The 17,586-nt window shown below is 55.8% G+C and overlaps 1 protein-coding gene across 4 annotated transcripts; it reads left to right on the forward strand.

Moving 5' to 3' along the window:
• Nucleotides 1-489: 489 nt before the first annotated feature.
• NPR1 (natriuretic peptide receptor 1) lies at nt 490-15,851 on the forward strand. Of its 4 annotated transcripts, XM_032652215.1 has the most exons (23): nt 492-1,238; nt 1,326-2,743; nt 3,445-3,644; nt 4,080-4,193; nt 4,617-4,752; nt 5,024-5,115; nt 5,822-5,957; nt 6,665-6,749; nt 7,591-7,711; nt 8,564-8,638; nt 8,781-8,858; nt 9,226-9,330; nt 9,587-9,661; nt 9,780-9,936; nt 10,224-10,379; nt 10,620-10,788; nt 11,503-11,649; nt 11,735-11,858; nt 12,020-12,088; nt 12,369-12,543; nt 12,794-12,892; nt 14,927-15,018; nt 15,171-15,851. In XM_032652215.1, exons 2-23 carry the CDS (start codon nt 2,032-2,034, stop codon nt 15,231-15,233), a joined length of 3,180 nt encoding a protein of 1,059 aa, XP_032508106.1. In that variant the 5' UTR covers nt 492-1,238; nt 1,326-2,031; the 3' UTR covers nt 15,234-15,851. The 4 variants fall into 4 exon arrangements, with proteins under 4 accessions (XP_032508121.1, XP_032508106.1, XP_032508097.1 ...); XM_032652230.1 differs by having other exon boundaries at nt 490-2,743; nt 10,224-10,358; XM_032652206.1 differs by having other exon boundaries at nt 492-2,743.
• The last annotated feature ends 1,735 nt before the right edge of the window (nt 15,852-17,586 follow it).

The following is a 17,586-nucleotide window of genomic DNA, read 5'->3' on the forward strand; positions in this document are numbered from 1 at the left end:
CATTCTTACACCCATAAACCTTACATCCTAGATCAGGGTTGGAAACATGCACTGCTAATGAAGCCAGTAACGCAAATGAGTGAACAGGGTGAATAGGAACCGTGATGAGCTAGACTCACCTCAAAGAAGTAATGGATACTTGGTTCCAGATTATTGTTCATGGAGAGATGCAGGACCTAGATTACCAGCTCTCCAATATTTCAAGACAAGTCAGAATTCCAAATATTCATGTGCCATCTGCTGATTTTAAAATGTGGGCAATTAAATTTTATATATATATATATAATATACATATATAATATATAACATATATATATTTGAGAGAGAGAATACATGCCAGACAAAACATGCCTCATCCTCCTACCCTTGTTGAATTATTTCTCGTTGGAGATTTTCCTGGCCCTAATGCAAGCAAAATAGCCCTTATCTGGGCCTTTTAGCGATTTACCTATCTCTCTGCTGTAGTATTTAACTATATTACATTATGGCTATTTGTCCCAAATAGAGCTCCTCAAATGTATGGACCATATATACATGATATATATGAGATACATATATATATACACACACACACATATATATATAGTCTTAATCTTTATACCTTCAGCCGGTGCTTAACACGTACTAGGTCCTCTGGAAATCTGCAGTACGGAAGAAATTTCCTGATCTTTGGTCTTGCCTAGGTACAGGCTTGCAGAGGTTGGCAGCGCAATACGGTCAACGACTTCTGCTGGCCATTAGAGGGCAGACTGATTCCGCAGCTCTCCGGCCCCCAGCCCAGCCGTCAAGGGCCCCAAAATACTCTCCCCAATTTACCCCTCCGCTTGTCATTTCCAACACTGTCTCCCACCGCCCCGACAAATCCCATTTTAATAATCCTCCTCAAGACAAACACACACTCACACGCCGGCAGTGACCCTGAGATCACACCTGTTCGCTCTTCCAGCCACCCGCAAGCTCTCCCTCCCCGTTCCTACAGCCATTGGGGAACTAAAGAGTTAACTCCGCCCTTCTACCTGGTCCTTTTTCTCCGCTAATCCGCTCAATCTGTAAACCGGAGGTGGGGGGGGGGTAGATCCTAGATGGACTGGTTACGGGGACCCTGGATTCACCTACTTTAACGCCTTTTCCAGAAACCGTCACCCTCCCGCACCACCCCGACACACATCCAAACACACACTTTTTCCTACCAAGATCCCAAACCAGCACCTCTTTCTCTCTTCCCCAGACGGAACCAGGTAGGAGGGGAGGGAAAGGTGGGGCGCAAGAGGCCCTCTGTTGTTCCCACAGACTTCTCTATTCCGTTCTTCCCGACCCGGCAACAGAGCCCCTTCTACCCGTGCCACTCCTCGGAGGAGGAAGAAGTTTGTCCGCCGAGAAGCGCGAAGAGGCTCTAAAGGAAAGTGCGCGGGCTGAGAGACTCGGAAGAGCCCGCGACTTCGGGGCGGGGACGAAGGAGTTAAAGATCCAGGATTGGTTCTAAGGTCACGGAGTCTGGGAGGGGAAGCGGCCGGGAGGGAGGGTTCGGAGCTTGGCTTGGGTCCTCCCCAGCACCCCCCCGGACTGCCGGAGACTTGGGCCGGCCGGACGCCCCTTCTGGCACACTCTCTGGGCCAGGCGCTCACGCACACATACAAACACTCACACTCCCCTTTCCCTCCCTGGCGCCCTCTCCCATCCTTCTCCACGGAGCGCTCGCTCGCGCTCTCGTTTTCTCTCTCCTAACACACACATACACACACACACACACACACGCTCTCGCTCACACTCGCGTCCTCTCGGCCCCCGCTCTCTCCTCGCACCCACCTGCTCTGCAGCGCCCTGGGCGCACCCCTCGGTCGCGCGCCCCTGGCGCTCCTGGCGCAGACTGTCACAGCTAGAAGGGGCAGCGTGCCTCGGGGTGAGCGCCCCCGCCCCGCTCGTCCTCCCTCCCACAGGGGCGCTCCTGGTGCCCAGCATGGGCCGCTGAGCCGGAGGGGACGCCAGAGGCCATGGTGGGAGCGCTTGTCCGCCTCGGTGCCCGCTGAGGCCATGCCGCGCCCCGGCTGCCCCTCCGGCGCCCGCCTGCGCCTGCTTCTGCTCCTGCCGCTGCTGCTGCTGCTCCCAGGCAGCTACGCGGGCAACCTGACGGTGGCCGTGGTGCTACCTCTGGCCAACACCTCGTACCCGTGGTCGTGGGCGCGCGTGGGACCGGCGGTGGAGCTGGCCCTGGCCCGGGTGAAGGCGCGGCCGGACCTGCTGCCGGGCTGGACAGTCCGCACGGTGCTGGGCAGCAGCGAGAGCGCGCTGGGCGTCTGCTCCGACACCGCCGCGCCCCTGGCCGCCGTGGACCTCAAGTGGGAGCACAACCCCGCGGTGTTCCTGGGCCCCGGCTGCGTGTACGCCGCCGCCCCCGTGGGCCGCTTCACTGCGCACTGGCGGGTGCCGCTGCTGACCGCCGGCGCCCCGGCTGTGGGGTTCGGGGCCAAGGACGAGTACGCGCTGACCACCCGCGCCGGGCCCAGCCATGCCAAGCTGGGCGACTTCGTGGCGGCTCTGCACCGACGGCTGGGCTGGGAGCGCCAGGCTCTAGTGCTCTACGCCTACCAGCCCCGCGACGACCAGCCCTGCTTCTTCGTGGTGGAGGGGCTGTACATGCAGGTCCGCGACCGCCTCAACATCACGGTGGACCACCTGGAGTTCGCCGAGGGCGACCGCGACCACTACACCATGCTGCTGCGCACCGTGCGACGCAAAGGCCGAGGTGAGACACGGGCACACCCATCCGGCCGCTTTGCCTCCGGGCCTTCCCCGGGACATCCTCTCTCTTCTCCGGGCCAGACTTCTCCTCCCCGCGGCTCCTCATTCCTGTCTCAGCCTCCTCAGCCCTTTCCACCTCTGAGTTTCTATTTCCCTCTCTTTCTCCATGCCCCCCCCCACTTCCAGTTCCTAGGCTCTCCTCTCTTCTCACCTCCACACTCCCCCACCTCCTTCCCGCCGGTTCCTCCGGAGTTAACGGGAGGGAGAAAATGCCTCCGGCCACCATGACACTTAGTAGGGCCCCAGCTTAGTTCCTATCCCTCATCTCTCCCCCATTTTCCTTCTCTTCCCAGCAGGCTTCTTCCCTCCTCCAGCTTCTCCTCTCCGTGCTCCCACACGCCCTCTCCTCTTCCAGTCCCCTCTCCAGCTGGCCCTTCTCTGCTCTCCCCCGCTCCTGACCTCACCTTGCCCACCTTTGGCTCCATTATTCCCTCTCTCCCTATCTGGGCTCCTTCCTCCTCCCCCTCCCACCGCCTCCTCCCTCCCTTCACCTTCCTCAGGCCACAGCCCAGACTGAGCCAGGAGTTCCACTTAACTACCTCAGGGTCTCTGAATTTCCTCCCCTGGGTGCCCCGGCTTCAGTTCCCCCTCCACTCCCTGACACTTAGGCTCTTCTCTCTCTCTCTGACCCCCCTTCCTCCACAGTTGTCTACATCTGCAGCTCCCCAGACACCTTCAGAACCCTGATGCTTCTGGCCCTGGAAGCTGGCCTGAGTGGGGAGGACTATGTTTTCTTCCACCTGGACCTCTTTGGGCAAAGCCTGCAAGGAGCACATGGCCTTGCTCCCCACAGGCCCTGGGAGAGAGGAGATGGGCAGGATGTCAGTGCCCACCAGGCCTTTCAGGTGAGTGTTCAGATTGGAAGCCCAGGCTGTGGGGCTCTGGGCTGGTGGCACACTGTGTCTGGGTCCTGGGTCCCTCAGTGTCTGAAAGGATTCCAGAAAAGAGGTTCTGGATGCTCATAGAGAGTTAGGTGACAAAGGGCAGGGGGCTGGGGCAAGGGGTATATAGAGGGCCAGGGGACTTCAGAACCAGGAGGCTAAAAAGATGAGAGAATGCCCTTGAGGTGGGATAATGTTCACATCTCACAGACCATCTGGACTTGGAAAAGCCATCCCAGTTCATCCCCTGCTTTGAAGCAGGCAGCACCTCGCGCAGGACATAGGATCCAATTTGACCTTGAGCAAGTAGAGATGCAGCTCTGGGAGGTGGGCACCCAGGGTACTGGCAGGACTGGAGTCAGCACCCAGCTCTCCCCTCTCCACTGACCCCTTCCTCAGGCTGCCAAAATCATTACATATAAAGAGCCGGATAATCCTGAGTACTTGGAATTCCTACAGAAGCTAAAACACTTGGCCCATGAGCAGTTCAACTTCACCATGGAGGATGGCCTGGTAGGAGGGGTTCCTGGGACCCTGCAGCGTGGACCTCCAGCCCCCAGTTCACAGCCCTCTGCCAGTCGCCGCCCTGCTCTCTCAGCCATCCCCGTATTCCCAAGTGTCCCCTTCTTTCCCTTCCCACTGTTCCCGTATCTCTCCTGATGATGGAGGGGGGCATTGACAAGTCGTTCAACCTCTGAAACTCAAATCCTTATCAGTAAAATGAGGATGCTACGTCCTGCCCTATCTGCCTAGCAGGATTCAGAAGCAGTGATATACGCGGAGGCGTCTTACAAGTAGTAAAATCTCTCTGTGCTGTGAGCGTGTTTTCTCCCATCCTCTTCCAAGTTCCCAGTGCCTCCCATTCCCCACCCCACAGCGCCCCACTCTGTGCCCTTCATACATCCCACCCCAGCCCAGCTCTGCCTGCCCCTGCAGGTGAACACCATCCCAGCGTCCTTCCACGACGGGCTCCTGCTCTATGTCCAGGCAGTGTCGGAGACTCTAGCACATGGGGGAACTGTCACCGATGGGGAGGGCATCACTCAGCGGATGTGGAACCGAAGCTTCCAAGGTCAGGCACTGGAGGTGGCAGGAATGGGCTACCTTGGGGTGCCCCAGGCAGGAAGCAGTGAGAAGCCCCTAGCCCTGTAGTGCAGGTAGTCACTTGCCCACACCAGTCTCTTCTACCTCTCTTCTTCTTTAGGCTCTTTTCCCCATGTCCCTAGTGCCATCAAGAAGTCTTCCTAAGTGCCCAGATCAAAAGATCAACAGACGGAGATGAGGTGTGGGACCCATGAAATTCCACCCTGTCAAAACACAGCCATCTTCCTCCATACCCCCAGGTGTGACAGGATACCTGAAAATGGACAGCAATGGAGATCGGGAGACTGACTTCTCCCTCTGGGATATGGATCCTGACACTGGCGCCTTCAGGGTAAGGCTGTGCCCCCAGAAGACAGTGCCAACTGGGAATGACATTTCACCCTCCCACCGCCCCGGATAAGACAGAGCCCTGGATAAAAGAGATCCAGCCAATCTGGAGGAGCAACCAGAACGATAGGGACTCACAGGTGTTGTCCTTGGGGAACCCCACGTCTGAGGAGGGAGCACAGTGCTGCCCTCAGGAAACTCCTTGTCTCCAAAGGCAGGCAGGATCCCCTCCCAGTGGAGACAGACTGACTCAGGGCCAAGATGAATGCACATCCTATTGCCCTATAAGTGCAACAGGAACAGGAAGGGGTTGAGACCACAGGCACCAAGGAGCAGATCATCCAGGGAAGGCTTCCAGGACGAGGGGTGCCTGGATTAGGCCTGGGAATGTGGACCGAGAACACTGCATTTTCCTATCTCCTGTGTGCTTCAATTCAAGATTATAAACTCCCTGAGTGTAGGGCTGTGATTCTATATAGAGTTTTCTTTATAAAGCCTTTAAGTCATTTTCAAGTTTGTCCACTCTGATAACATGGGGCATGGGTATGAGGCTCTCTGTATCCAGTCACGGCAGGGACTCGTTGAATAGTTGACAGTGCAGACACAGTCCCTGGCAGCAGAGATGGGGTAGGTGGGGGGCAGGATTTCTCCCTTGGACGGGAGGCCTCACCAAGGGCCCTTGCCCACCGACCGCTCCTGCCCTCCCATAGGTTGTTCTGAACTTCAATGGAACCTCCCAAGAGCTGGTGACCGTGTCAGGGTGCAAACTGAACTGGCCTCTGGGGTATCCACCTCCTGATGTGCCCAAATGTGGTTTTGACAATGAGGACCCAGCCTGCAACCAAGGTGACTGCCCCTTGCCTCAAGCCTCCATTATGGAGATGCTGCATCCTTCCTGCTCAGGGAATCAAATACGTGCTCCTCTCCCACACTGAGGGGTTCCTGGAGAGACTCCTCCTGCCTTTTTCTTCCCTTCATCCATCATCCCAGTTCACTGATTGAATATTTTTTAAAACATTTTATTTCATTATTATATTACTTTTATTTATTTATTTATTGGCTGTGTTGGGTCTTCGTTGCTGTGCATGGGCTTCGTCTAGTTGTGGCAAGCGGGAGCTACTCTTTGTTGCAGTGTGGGGGCTTCTCATTGCGGTGGCTTGTCTTGTTGCGGAGCACGGGCTCTAGAGCGCAGGCTCAGTAGTTGTGGCCCACGGGCTCAACTGCTCCACGGCACGTGGGATCTTCCTGGATCAGGGATCAAACCTGTGTCGCCCGCATTGGCAGGCGGATTCTTAACCACTGCGCCACCAGGGAAGTCCCTAATTGAATATTAAAAGGTTCTTCGGGGAATTCCCTGGTGGTCCAGTGGTTCGGACTCCACGCTTCCACTTCAGGGGGCCTGGGTTCGATCCCTGGTCAGGAAACTAAAGATCCCACATGCCTGTGCGGTGCAGCCAAAAAAATTTAAAAATAAAAAAAATAAAGGTTCTTCCTCCTGCTGTCCAATGTCTAACCCAAATCTCTCTTGCTGCAACTTGGACTCTCCCCTACAGACCACTTTTCCACCCTGGAGGTGCTGGCTTTGGTGGGCAGCCTCTCCCTGCTCAGCATTCTGATCATCTCCTTCTTCATATACAGGTAAGCCTTGGAATGAGGGCGGTGATTGAGGCTGGGAGACCTAAAGAACCAATAGCAGAGGAGGTGGCAGGGACCCAGAGGGAAGAGGGAGGGGTAAAGGGACAGCACAGCAAGGCCCAGGGAGATGGGGGAGAAAAGAGACTAAAAAGCCTCAGGACACCTGGAAGAGAGAAGGAGGAGGGGACAGAGGTGGAGTGGCCAGGGAGGATCTGGGAGATCCAAGAAGGAGCAGATCTGTTGGGGGCATCATAGGGTGTGGATTCCGTTTATCCTCCCTTCCTGCTTGTACAGACCAGATGGGAAGCAGTGGACCAACACCTGTGGGGTTGGGCCTATATTCGTTGAGCAGGGATGAAGGCTCTGCTGTGTACCAAGTGCTGAACCCAGAGTGGAGGAGAGAGAGAAGGAAGCCCCACTCCTGCCTTCCAGTGGGAGGCTGACAGGAAAATGCAGGAAAAGTTAAAGACAGAGGGAAGCAAGGAGGGAGAGAAGGAAATCGATGCTGGTCAAGCATATACTGTGTGCCAGGCACTTCCACACACAGTTTTTCTTTTCATTTTTGTAACAATGCTTTGAAATAAATGTCGAGGTCCCCAATTTCCAAATGAGGACATTTAGACATGAACCTGAGACTCAGAGAAGTGGAATGACTACCCCAAGGTCCCCAGTGAGGCAGAATTTCACCCAAGCCTCCTGACTCTCAGCCAAGAGGATGTTAATTGCCCCACCCATCTCTTAGCAACTGCAGTGGTCCCAGGGCTCTGAGGAGAGGCTGCTGAGCACCCCCCAACCCTGGGTCAGGGGCTCAGACATGGACTTAGGTGCACATTTCATGCCTCAGAAAGATGCAGCTGGAGAAGGAACTGGCCTCAGAGCTGTGGCGGGTGCGTTGGGAGGACCTGCAGCCCAGCAGCCTAGAGAGGCACCTCCGGAGTGCAGGCAGCCGGCTGACCCTGAGCGGGGTAAGAACTCCGGTACTGGGGGGAGGGGGCAGAGTTGGGAATGGGCGTGTGGGTAGTGCCTGATGGGTAGGGTAGAGAGCAGGCTTCTAGTCCCAGCCCTGCCTTCACTCGCTGTATGACCTTGGGCAAGTCACATTCCCTCTCTGAGACTACCGCAGGTAATGATTACATCTACAGAGCTCCCTCACAGGGCTCTTTCAAAAGTTAGAGATAGCATATGTGAAAATACGTTTTATTTTATTTGTTTGTTTTTTTGTATAATCATCTGAAAGTTTCCGCATACTTTTTTTTTTTAATTGGGGTATAGTTGTTTTACAACGTTGTGTTAGTTTCCACTGTACAGCGAAGTAGTAGAGTTCCCTGTGCTATACAGCATGTTCTTATTAGTTATCTATTTTATACATATCAGTGTATATATGTCAATCCCAGTCTCCCAGTTCATCTCACCCCCACGCCCCACCCCCCTGAAAATACTTTTTTTTTTTTTTTCCGGTACTTGGGCCTCTCACTGTTGTGGCCTCTCCCGTTGCGGAGCACAGGCTCCGGACGCGCAGGCTCAGAGGCCATGGCTTACGGGCCCAGCCGCTCCGCAGCATGTGGGATCTTCCCGGTCTGGGGCACGAACCCATGTCCCCTGCGTTGGCAGGCGGACTCTCAGCGACTGCGCCACCAGGGAAGCCCCTGAAGATACATTTTTACAAAGTAAATAAATGAGGAAAGGATTTTATGATGTGAAATGAGAGGCAGGGCAACACACAGATAAGGCAGGGTAGTGAAGACCAGAACTCAAGCAACCGGGATGGAGAGCCGGGCCCATGGGCTGACCACCCCTCCTGCACTCCGTCCCTTCAGAGAGGCTCCAATTACGGCTCCCTGCTGACCACAGAGGGCCAGTTCCAAATCTTTGCCAAGACAGCATATTATAAGGTGGGTCTGGGGAAAGACCACTGGTCCTCAGGACTGGGGCAGGGCTTTCCTATAATGGAGGACTGGAGACGGTCTTAGCACAGGGGTGGGCTGTCAGGGCTGGGCCATCCCCTTACAGTGACAATCTCCACGCCTCACTCAGGGTAACCTCGTGGCTGTGAAACGTGTGAACCGTAAACGCATTGAGCTGACGCGGGAAGTCCTGTTTGAGCTGAAGCATGTAATGTGGGGAGGGAGGCAATGGCCTAGGGAAGAATCTAGGGACACAGGGGAGGTTGGCCAACAGAATGGGTATGGAGGGACTGCAGGGTATCCTAGGAAGGGATGAGCACTGTAGCCCTGGGATGGGCCCCTGTGTGTTGTGGGTACGAGTGGCTCCATTGGATAGGCTTAGGAAGCAGAGGGAGTAGGGAGCAGGTTCTGGGGAAGGGTTCTTTAGAACAGGAGTGGGAATCACCGGGGAAGGTCCTAGAATGTCTGCAGAGAATGCATAGGGACTTAAGGAGAGTGAGGGGTCCCCAAGGGTGGGGGCAACTTGGCAAGGAGTGAGGTCTCTGTCAGGTTCTGATGCTGGCTCTCACCTGCAGATGCGGGATGTGCAGAACGAACACCTGACCAGGTTTGTGGGGGCCTGCACTGACCCCCCCAATATCTGTATCCTCACAGAGTACTGTCCCCGTGGGAGCTTGCAGGTGAGGCAACAAGGGAGTGTCAGGACAACTAGGCCTAGCCCCGGCTCTGCCCCTGACTCAACATAAGGCCCTGGGCAAGCCTCTCCTTCTTTCTGACCTTTATTTTCCCCATCTGTAAAATGGGAGCGGGGGGAGGGTGGTGGCACTGGAGTAGATCCAAAGCTTTGTCCCGTTCTGCCAGTTTATGTCAGTGGAACCCCTGCACTCCTCCTCCTGGGGGCATGTGCAGGGTACAGGGCTGACTCTCACTGCCCAGCAGGATATCCTGGAGAATGAGAGCATCACCCTGGACTGGATGTTCCGGTACTCGCTCACCCATGACATCGTCAAGGTAGGCCCAGAAGGGCCCACTGGGTGTTGGGGGAGGGGCCAGGCAGTCTTCTCCCCTGGCTGTGGTTGGTTGGAGGTCTCACTCATGCCCAAGACCCCTGCCTCCCCAAATTTCCCAGGGTATGCTGTTCCTGCACAACGGGGCCATTTGCTCCCATGGGAACCTCAAGTCATCCAACTGCGTGGTAGACGGGCGCTTCGTGCTCAAGATCACTGACTACGGGCTGGAGAGCTTCAGGGACCCGGAGCCCGAGCAAGGACACACCCTCTATGCCAGTGAGCCCCGACCTGACTCTGACCCCTACCACCACCCCCAGCACAGCCCAGTGGGGATGCTGATGCCTGGCCTACGGTGGGCTCGGGCCCACCTTTCCTGACTCCCTGCTCAGTTCATCATCAGTAGAAAGCGGAGTCAGACGAAATGGTCTCAAGGCCCCTTCTAGCCCTAGCAACCCCTGTGATGTCTCCAGATCAGTCCCAGCCACATCCCCTGGGACCTTGTTTCCCCTCATCCCTTAGCTTTGGGGCCCTTCACCCTGTGACTCCTGACCTCTGACCTGCAGAAAAGTTGTGGACAGCCCCTGAGCTCCTGCGAATGGCCTCACCCCCTGCCCGGGGCTCCCAGGCTGGTGACGTGTACAGCTTTGGGATCATCCTTCAGGAGATTGCCCTGAGGAGTGGTGTCTTCCATGTGGAAGGTTTGGATCTCAGTCCCAAAGGTGAGAGGACCATGCTTTCCCCTAATGCTGCCACAGTCAACTAACCCCAGCTCCAGAGAGAGGGAACCCTGGAAATGCCACCACCCTTTGCTCCACTGCTGCCAATGACCCTGAGCATGACTAGCCCAGTTCCCTGCAGGGCTCCCCTGCCCCATGCCCTGGTCCTGGACCTCCCCACCCCATTTCTCAACAGGCCCCGGGCTGAACCTACCCCTCGGCCTCTCTTCCCCCACCACACAGAGATCATCGAGCGTGTGACTCGGGGCGAGCAGCCCCCCTTCCGGCCCTCCCTGGCCCTGCAGAGTCACCTGGAGGAACTGGGGCAGCTGATGCAGCGCTGCTGGGCCGAGGACCCGCAGGAGCGGCCACCCTTCCAACAGATCCGCCTGATGCTGCGCAAATCTAACAGGTCGCTGGCATTAGTCCTGGATCCTCCCAGCCTCCTCTACCCCCCACAGCGACCGCGTGCCTCACACTTAAGTCTTATCCCTGTGGTGGCAGAGCCCACGCACAGCCCCCCGCATACACAGCCTGCTCCAGCCCGCCACAGCCTCGCAGCCCCCTCTGTGAATACTGTAGGACCCAGCTGGTCCCACAGTCCCCTACCTCTCATACCCCGCTCCTCCAGCGGCCCCTACTCCATCAGCCTTCAGTGGCCGCAGAGTAAATGGCCTCCCACCTTCTCCCTACACCTCTCTGCCCTCCGTGGGAGCTCCCACCCGGCCCTTTGATCCCCTTTCCCAGTGTGCCCCTGGGGGTCCTCCAGGCGCACCCCTCTGCCAGCCTGTGTGCCCTCACTCCGTTCTCGAGTGGTCCCTGTCCCCTTCTGCCTCTTCTACCTCCTTCTAAGCCACTTGTGTTCAACAAAGATGTTCAAAATAGCCAATATGTCTGAAGCTTGAAACTTGACCCTGGGGTCTCAGGGATGAATTGGACTTTCCTCCGACCCTTTTCCCCTGCCACCCCGATCCTTCTGTGCCCCCCAACCCTGCCTCTCGCCAGGGACTCCACTGCAGTGGGCTGACATTAAGCCTGGGGAGGGTGAGAGCCTGGGGGAGGCGCTTCAGGGTAGGGCGTGCCCTTCCTCTCTCACCACCACCCCTTCCGCCGCCCCTGTCCCCAGAGAGAACAGCAGCAACATCCTGGATAACCTGCTGTCGCGCATGGAACAGTACGCCAACAACCTGGAAGAGCTGGTGGAGGAGCGGACCCAGGCCTACCTGGAGGAGAAGCGCAAGGCGGAGGCCCTGCTCTACCAGATTCTGCCTCAGTGAGTGCCCGTGCTTGGTGCTCCCACCACCCCTGTCCCAGCCCCACCTCACCTTCTGATCCTGCACCTGTCCCTGACCCCTCAGCTCAGTGGCTGAGCAGCTGAAGCGTGGGGAGACGGTCCAGGCCGAAGCTTTTGACAGCGTCACCATCTACTTCAGCGACATTGTGGGTTTCACAGCCCTGTCGGCGGAGAGCACGCCCATGCAGGTAAGTCAGGCACAGCCCCAGGTGTCGGAGCAGCCAGGTGTGCTTGGCTTGGCACCTGCATCCCATAGGCCTGCCTTCTGGTTCCGCTTTTCCCACCTGAGCCCAGGTGGGGCCCCGGGGCCCCTTACTCCCCACCCCTCTTGGCTTCTCTTTTCTTCCAGGTGGTGACCCTGCTCAACGACCTGTACACTTGCTTTGATGCTGTCATAGACAACTTTGATGTCTACAAGGTGAGTAAAGATGGGAGGGGACAGACAGACGGATGTGGAGGGCAGAATGACATAGTCTTAAGCGGGAAGACCAAGAGACGTGGACAAAGACAGTGTCACAGGGAGGTGTCACAGGGAGACCCAGGAACAGGCAGAAAAACCGCGCGGGGTCTGGGGGATGAGCGAACACAGTGGCTGGTAGATGGGGGGTGGGGACAGGAAGGCGGTGCCCACAGTGTGGGGGCCGCACCGGGAGAAAGTTCCAGTCCTCAGGTCCGGCACCCTCTCGCGGCCCTCACAGGTGGAGACCATTGGTGACGCCTACATGGTGGTGTCCGGGCTCCCAGTGCGGAACGGGAGGCTGCACGCCCGCGAGGTGGCCCGCATGGCCCTGGCGCTGCTGGACGCGGTGCGCTCCTTCCGCATCCGCCACCGGCCCCAGGAGCAGCTGCGCTTGCGCATCGGCATCCACACAGGTGAGGCCGCCGGAGGGGCGGGGAGGGGGCTCCCACAGGCTGGAGCTGCAGATGAGAGACGAGCCGGCCGCGTCGCCACCGCTCCCCGTGCGCGCGTACACCTACACCTCTGGGCTCCCACCGACAGCAGGTCCCACCTGCTGCCTCTCCTGGAGCGCTCTAGCCCCGTCCTATGGCCACCCTCCGTTCCTCCCACCTACTTCCCTAAACTGATGGGTTTCCCTCACTGATGGGCTTCCGCTCCCTCCAGGACCCGTGTGTGCAGGTGTGGTAGGGCTGAAGATGCCCCGTTACTGTCTTTTTGGGGACACAGTAAACACGGCCTCAAGAATGGAGTCTAACGGGGAAGGTATGCTGGGTCCCCGAGGCGGGACAGGGAGGGAAGGGTGGCTGTGGCTGAGGAAGGCTCTCCTGGCAGTGGGTGCCTATCCAATCCATGTTCTGTCTCCTCCCAGGCTCCCTTCTCATAAGGGTTCAACCTGGCCACATCACCTTGAATCTAATCAGAGACTCAGGTCCCAGCTGCGCCCTCTTGGCAAATGATTGAAAAGTCTTTCCAGGCCAATGTCCAGCAGTTCCCAGCTGGGAACTACCTTTAGGACCCTCTTGGGTGTGGTAAAAAGGGCTCCAGAGCAGCCCACTCGGGTGTGAATCTCAGCTCTACAACCGACTCAGCTGTGTCAGTTTGCTACACCTCCCTGAGCCTCTGTTTTCCTCACCTGGAAAATGAGAATTAAATATCTACCTCAGAAGAGTTACGTGAGAAAGTCATATAACACGACTAGCAGATAGTTGTCATTCAACTTTTCTGAGCCTTAGCTGTTTATCTTTTTTTTTAAAAATTAATTTATGGCTGCCTTGGGTCTTCGTTGCTGTGCGCAGGCTTTGTCTAGTTGTGGCGAGTGGAGGCTAGTCTTAGTTGCGGTGCGCGGGCTTCTCATTCTGGTGGCTTCTCTTGTTGCAGAGCAGGGACTCTAGGTGTGCGGGCTTCAGCAGTTGTGGCACGCGGGCTTCAGTAGTTGTGGTTCGCAGCCTCTAGAGTGCAGGCTCAGTAGTTGTGGCGCACAGGCTTCGTTGCTCCGCGGCATGTGGGATCTCCCCAGACCAGGGCTCAAACCCATGTCCCTTGCATTGGCGGGCAGATTCTTAACCACTGCGCCACCAGGGAAGTCCCTGTTTATCTTTAAAATGATGCCTGTCTCAGTGTTCTAAAAAACATAGCCCAACCCCTGGAACACAGTAGGTACCAAATAAATGCTTGCTCCCACCTCTTCCCTTGGGCTTGCTTCCTGTTGATCTTCTGCCTCCTGCTGTAGTCAACACAATTCAATTCAGTAAATATTTATTGAGCAACTACTGAGTACCAGGCCTTGGAATACTAAGACGACCCAGACCAAAGCTTGCTAGGGAGTCCACGTGGACCCCAGCTAAGCCTCGTGGTGGGCAAAGGGCTACTTGGGAGCCCAGAGGGGGTCTGGTTCAGCAGATATTCCCTGAGCACCGTGTTGAGGGCATTGAGGTGGAGAAAGCTTCTCACTGAGGTTCAGTCCTCAAGGAACACATTCTCAGAAATCGTTTAACAGCAGAAAAGGGCCTCTGCGATGCAGACCCCAGGAGTAGTAGGGGCGAGTTCAGAGGGAGGTCAAAGAAGGGCTGTGGGGAACAGCAGTCAGGAGTCAGGAGTCTGGGCAGACCTCAGCAGATTTGGGCAGGTCTCCTCCCCGAGGCCTGGGCTCCCTCAGCCCTGAAATGAGGGTGTTGGGTTGAGGAACGATGATAGCTAGCACTATCAAACACTCGTATAGTGCCTCCTAAGTGCCAGACTCTTTTAAAATGCGTAATGAATAATGTTAAATTTAATCCTCACTAGAAGGCTTTGAGATGGGTCCTGTTGCTATCAGCATTTTGTAGAGTAGGAAACTGAGGCACAGATAGTTTATACTACTTCCCCGAGCAAGTGTCCAAGCTGGGATTCATACTCGGCAGAGCAGGCTCCAATGTCTGAGCTCCTGACCACTACACTCTATTGTCTGTCTAGAGCCTGGTGATGCTCTGGAGTGCTGTCCGATAGAACTTTCTGCAGTAATGGAAATGTTCTATGCTGTGCTGTCCAATATGGTAGCCTCTGAGGCATTGCATTTTTCACTATATTTCAATTACAGTTTAAATAGCCACATGTGACTAACGGCTTTCATGGTGGGCAACACAGTTCTAGAGTTCTTAGGGAGAGGCCCGTGTAGTCAGACACTACATGGAGGGGGTGGGACTTTGAATTAGGACGCTTTCTGGGCCAAAGGAAGGAGGGAGAGCATCTTTCTAGCCCCACAGTCCCTGATCTCCTGCTCCCATCTCTTGCTTCTCTCATCTCCCTTCTCCTACCCAGCCCTGAAGATCCACTTGTCTTCTGAGACCAAGGCTGTCCTGGAGGAGTTTGGTGGTTTCGAGCTGGAGCTTCGAGGGGATGTAGAAATGAAGGTAGGAAAGGAAGTCCCTACCCTTACCACCCCTTAGGGTCTCCGAAGGGCTTACCCTCCCCCAGGGCCCTTCTCAAGCAGCCAACCCCACTCCCAACATTTGGGAAAGTGGATGAGTCACTCCCCACCCCAAACTCCTCTTTTTCCCTCCAGGGCAAAGGCAAAGTTCGGACCTACTGGCTACTGGGGGAGCGGGCGAGTAGCACCCGAGGCTGACCTGGCTCCCCTCCTGGCCTTCCACACCTCCTTTCCCTGTGCCAGAGGTGACAGAGAGGTGCCAGGCCTCAGCCTCGCCTGCAGTATCCCCACCATTGCCAAAGAAGTAGTTTGAACAGCTCAGATGTGCAGACCCCAGTGGAGACACCAGACATTACCTCTGAAAGTGGACTGGTATTGGGGGAGAACTTGGAGCTCACAGGACTGGACCAAAACTCACAGCCATGCCCAGGGACACACACACACACACACACACACACACACACACACACACGTAGGCACACGCACCCACTCTCCACCCTGACTCAGGCCAGGCCAGGCTGGGACATGGATTCCTGGATCCTCCTGCCCCTCCCTGTGCTCTCTTCCCTCAACCGTGCTACACTGTGACTTTTATGGGGAGGAGGAAAAGGCAAAGGGATTATAGGTGAATCAAGGGGCTGGGGGGAGTCCACATCTGGGCCTAGCCCAGATGGGCCACAAACACCACCACCCCCGTCCCCCACCACCCAACCTAGAATGCAATGCACAGGGGAGAAAGGGAAGGACAGAGGGCTGTGGGCTTGTGTGCCTTGCTTCTCCTGTGAGTGGAGACCATTAAAATCTTTATTCCAGTGACAGTGTCTTTTCTTGAGGGAGAGCGGGTTGCCAGAAAACACAGTCATATTCTCCATCCTGTGCTTCAAATAAGGTGTTTCTCAAGTTGGAATGCAGTATCTGAAAAAGGCTGCAGTGCCCCTTCCGTTTTGAGGAGCCAGTGTAACAGCCTGCGAATGACCCCAGCAGTGCTGGTGCTGTTGGTCTCAGGACCCATTTACTCCCTTAAAAGCTACTGAGGGCCCCAAAGAGCTTTTGTTTATGTGGGTCCTATCTATCAGTATATTCTGTATTAGAAATTAAAACAAGTCTTTATTAACTCATTTAAAATAGCTATAATAAACCCATCACATGTTCAGTTTTTACGGCTTTATCAAAGACAGTCTTAAGAGAAACTGGCTTTTTTCGAAGACCACAGTGACTAGTTTGGTGCTACTGCCTTGATTTATGCGAAGACACCAGAAAGTTTTAACCCCACTGTTTTTGCACCATCAGTGCAAATATCAACACAGTCAATAAGGCAAATAACATAATTAGTAGGAGTGTGAAAATCTCATGTGTGTGTGTGTGTGTGTGTGTGTGTGTGTGTGTGGCTTGAGGGATCTTAGTTCCCCGACCAGGGATTGAACCCGGGGCCCCTGGCAGTGAAAGCACCGAGTCCTAACCACTGGACTACCAGGGAATTCCCATGAACATCATTTTGACCTCATCCATCCCCTGAAAGGATCTTGGGGACCCACAGAATCTGTGGACTGCACTTTGAGAACTGCTCTATTACCCAATGCCCAGCATACAGTAGGATTATAAGGAGTGTGGACTGAGTGGGGGAGTCCTGGCATCTGTCCCAGGAGGCCTGGGAGCCAAGAAGGAGGGGTGAGGTGGGGACATATGGATCCCTTTTGACCTCAGTTGAAATGTGGGAATTGTCCACCTGCCCATCCACCCCCACACCAGTGTAGACAAATGTGAGTGATAGTTTACAACATGACTCTCAGCTGGGCTAAGGGCCCTCCTTTCCTTGCTCTAGCCACGCACCCCACCCCCTTCCTGAGCAGGCAGGCAGGAATGCGAATGCGGGGGAGAGGTGGCTGCAGCTTCACCTCCCCCATGGGGAAAGAAAGTGCCAGACATTTCTTCAGTACCATCCATCAAGTGCAGACAGGCCCCTCCTCCGACCTCCCCAAACCTCTTACTGGAGTCCACGCCCAGCGCCCAGCGGGACTGGAGGTCGGTGTGGGCTATGGAGAGCTTGGACGTCTGCCTTCAGGACAGGGCGCCCTGACACACAAATGGTGGTCTGGAGGTGAAGAAAGGATAAGTCGTTCTCCCTTTGTCTAATGACCCTTCCTGATGTCCCGTGCTCTCTTCCCACCCTTTCTGGCCTCAGTCAGATTTGATTTATTGGGAGAAGGAGCTAACACAGTCAAGTCCTCAGCTGGGGATGAATAGCTCTGGGAGGGCCTAACAGAAGGGTGGTTGCCTTGGTAACCACAGCACACCCACCTTCCCGGTGGGCCCTGGTGGCCATGTTGACTCCCAAGCCCCCATTCCTCCTCGCAGGTAGTGGCAGTCCCAGAAGGGAGTAGAAATACTAGAGAACTGTGGGACCTAAGAAGTCAGATCAGGGACTTCCCTGGTGGCGCAGTGGTTAAGAATCTGCCTGCCAATGCAGGGGACAGGGGTTCCAGCCCTCGTCCAGGAAGATCCCACATGCCGCGGAGCAACTAAGCCCGTGCGCCACAACTACTGAGCCTGC

The sequence above is a fragment of the Phocoena sinus genome, chromosome 1 (genome assembly GCF_008692025.1).
Source record: "Phocoena sinus isolate mPhoSin1 chromosome 1, mPhoSin1.pri, whole genome shotgun sequence".
NCBI classification, from domain to species: Eukaryota; Metazoa; Chordata; class Mammalia; order Artiodactyla; family Phocoenidae; genus Phocoena; species Phocoena sinus.

Bases quoted from the DNA above. Each gene is read 5' to 3' on its own strand.
- NPR1 (XM_032652206.1), top strand. From the start codon at position 2,032: ATGCCGCGCCCCGGCTGCCCCTCCGGCGCCCGCCTGCGCCTGCTTCTG. The intron at 5,116-5,821 runs GTAAGGCTGTGC...GCCCTCCCATAG, and splicing joins CTGACACTGGCGCCTTCAGG to GTTGTTCTGAACTTCAATGG. The intron at 10,789-11,502 runs GTCGCTGGCATT...CCCTGTCCCCAG, and splicing joins ATGCTGCGCAAATCTAACAG to AGAGAACAGCAGCAACATCC.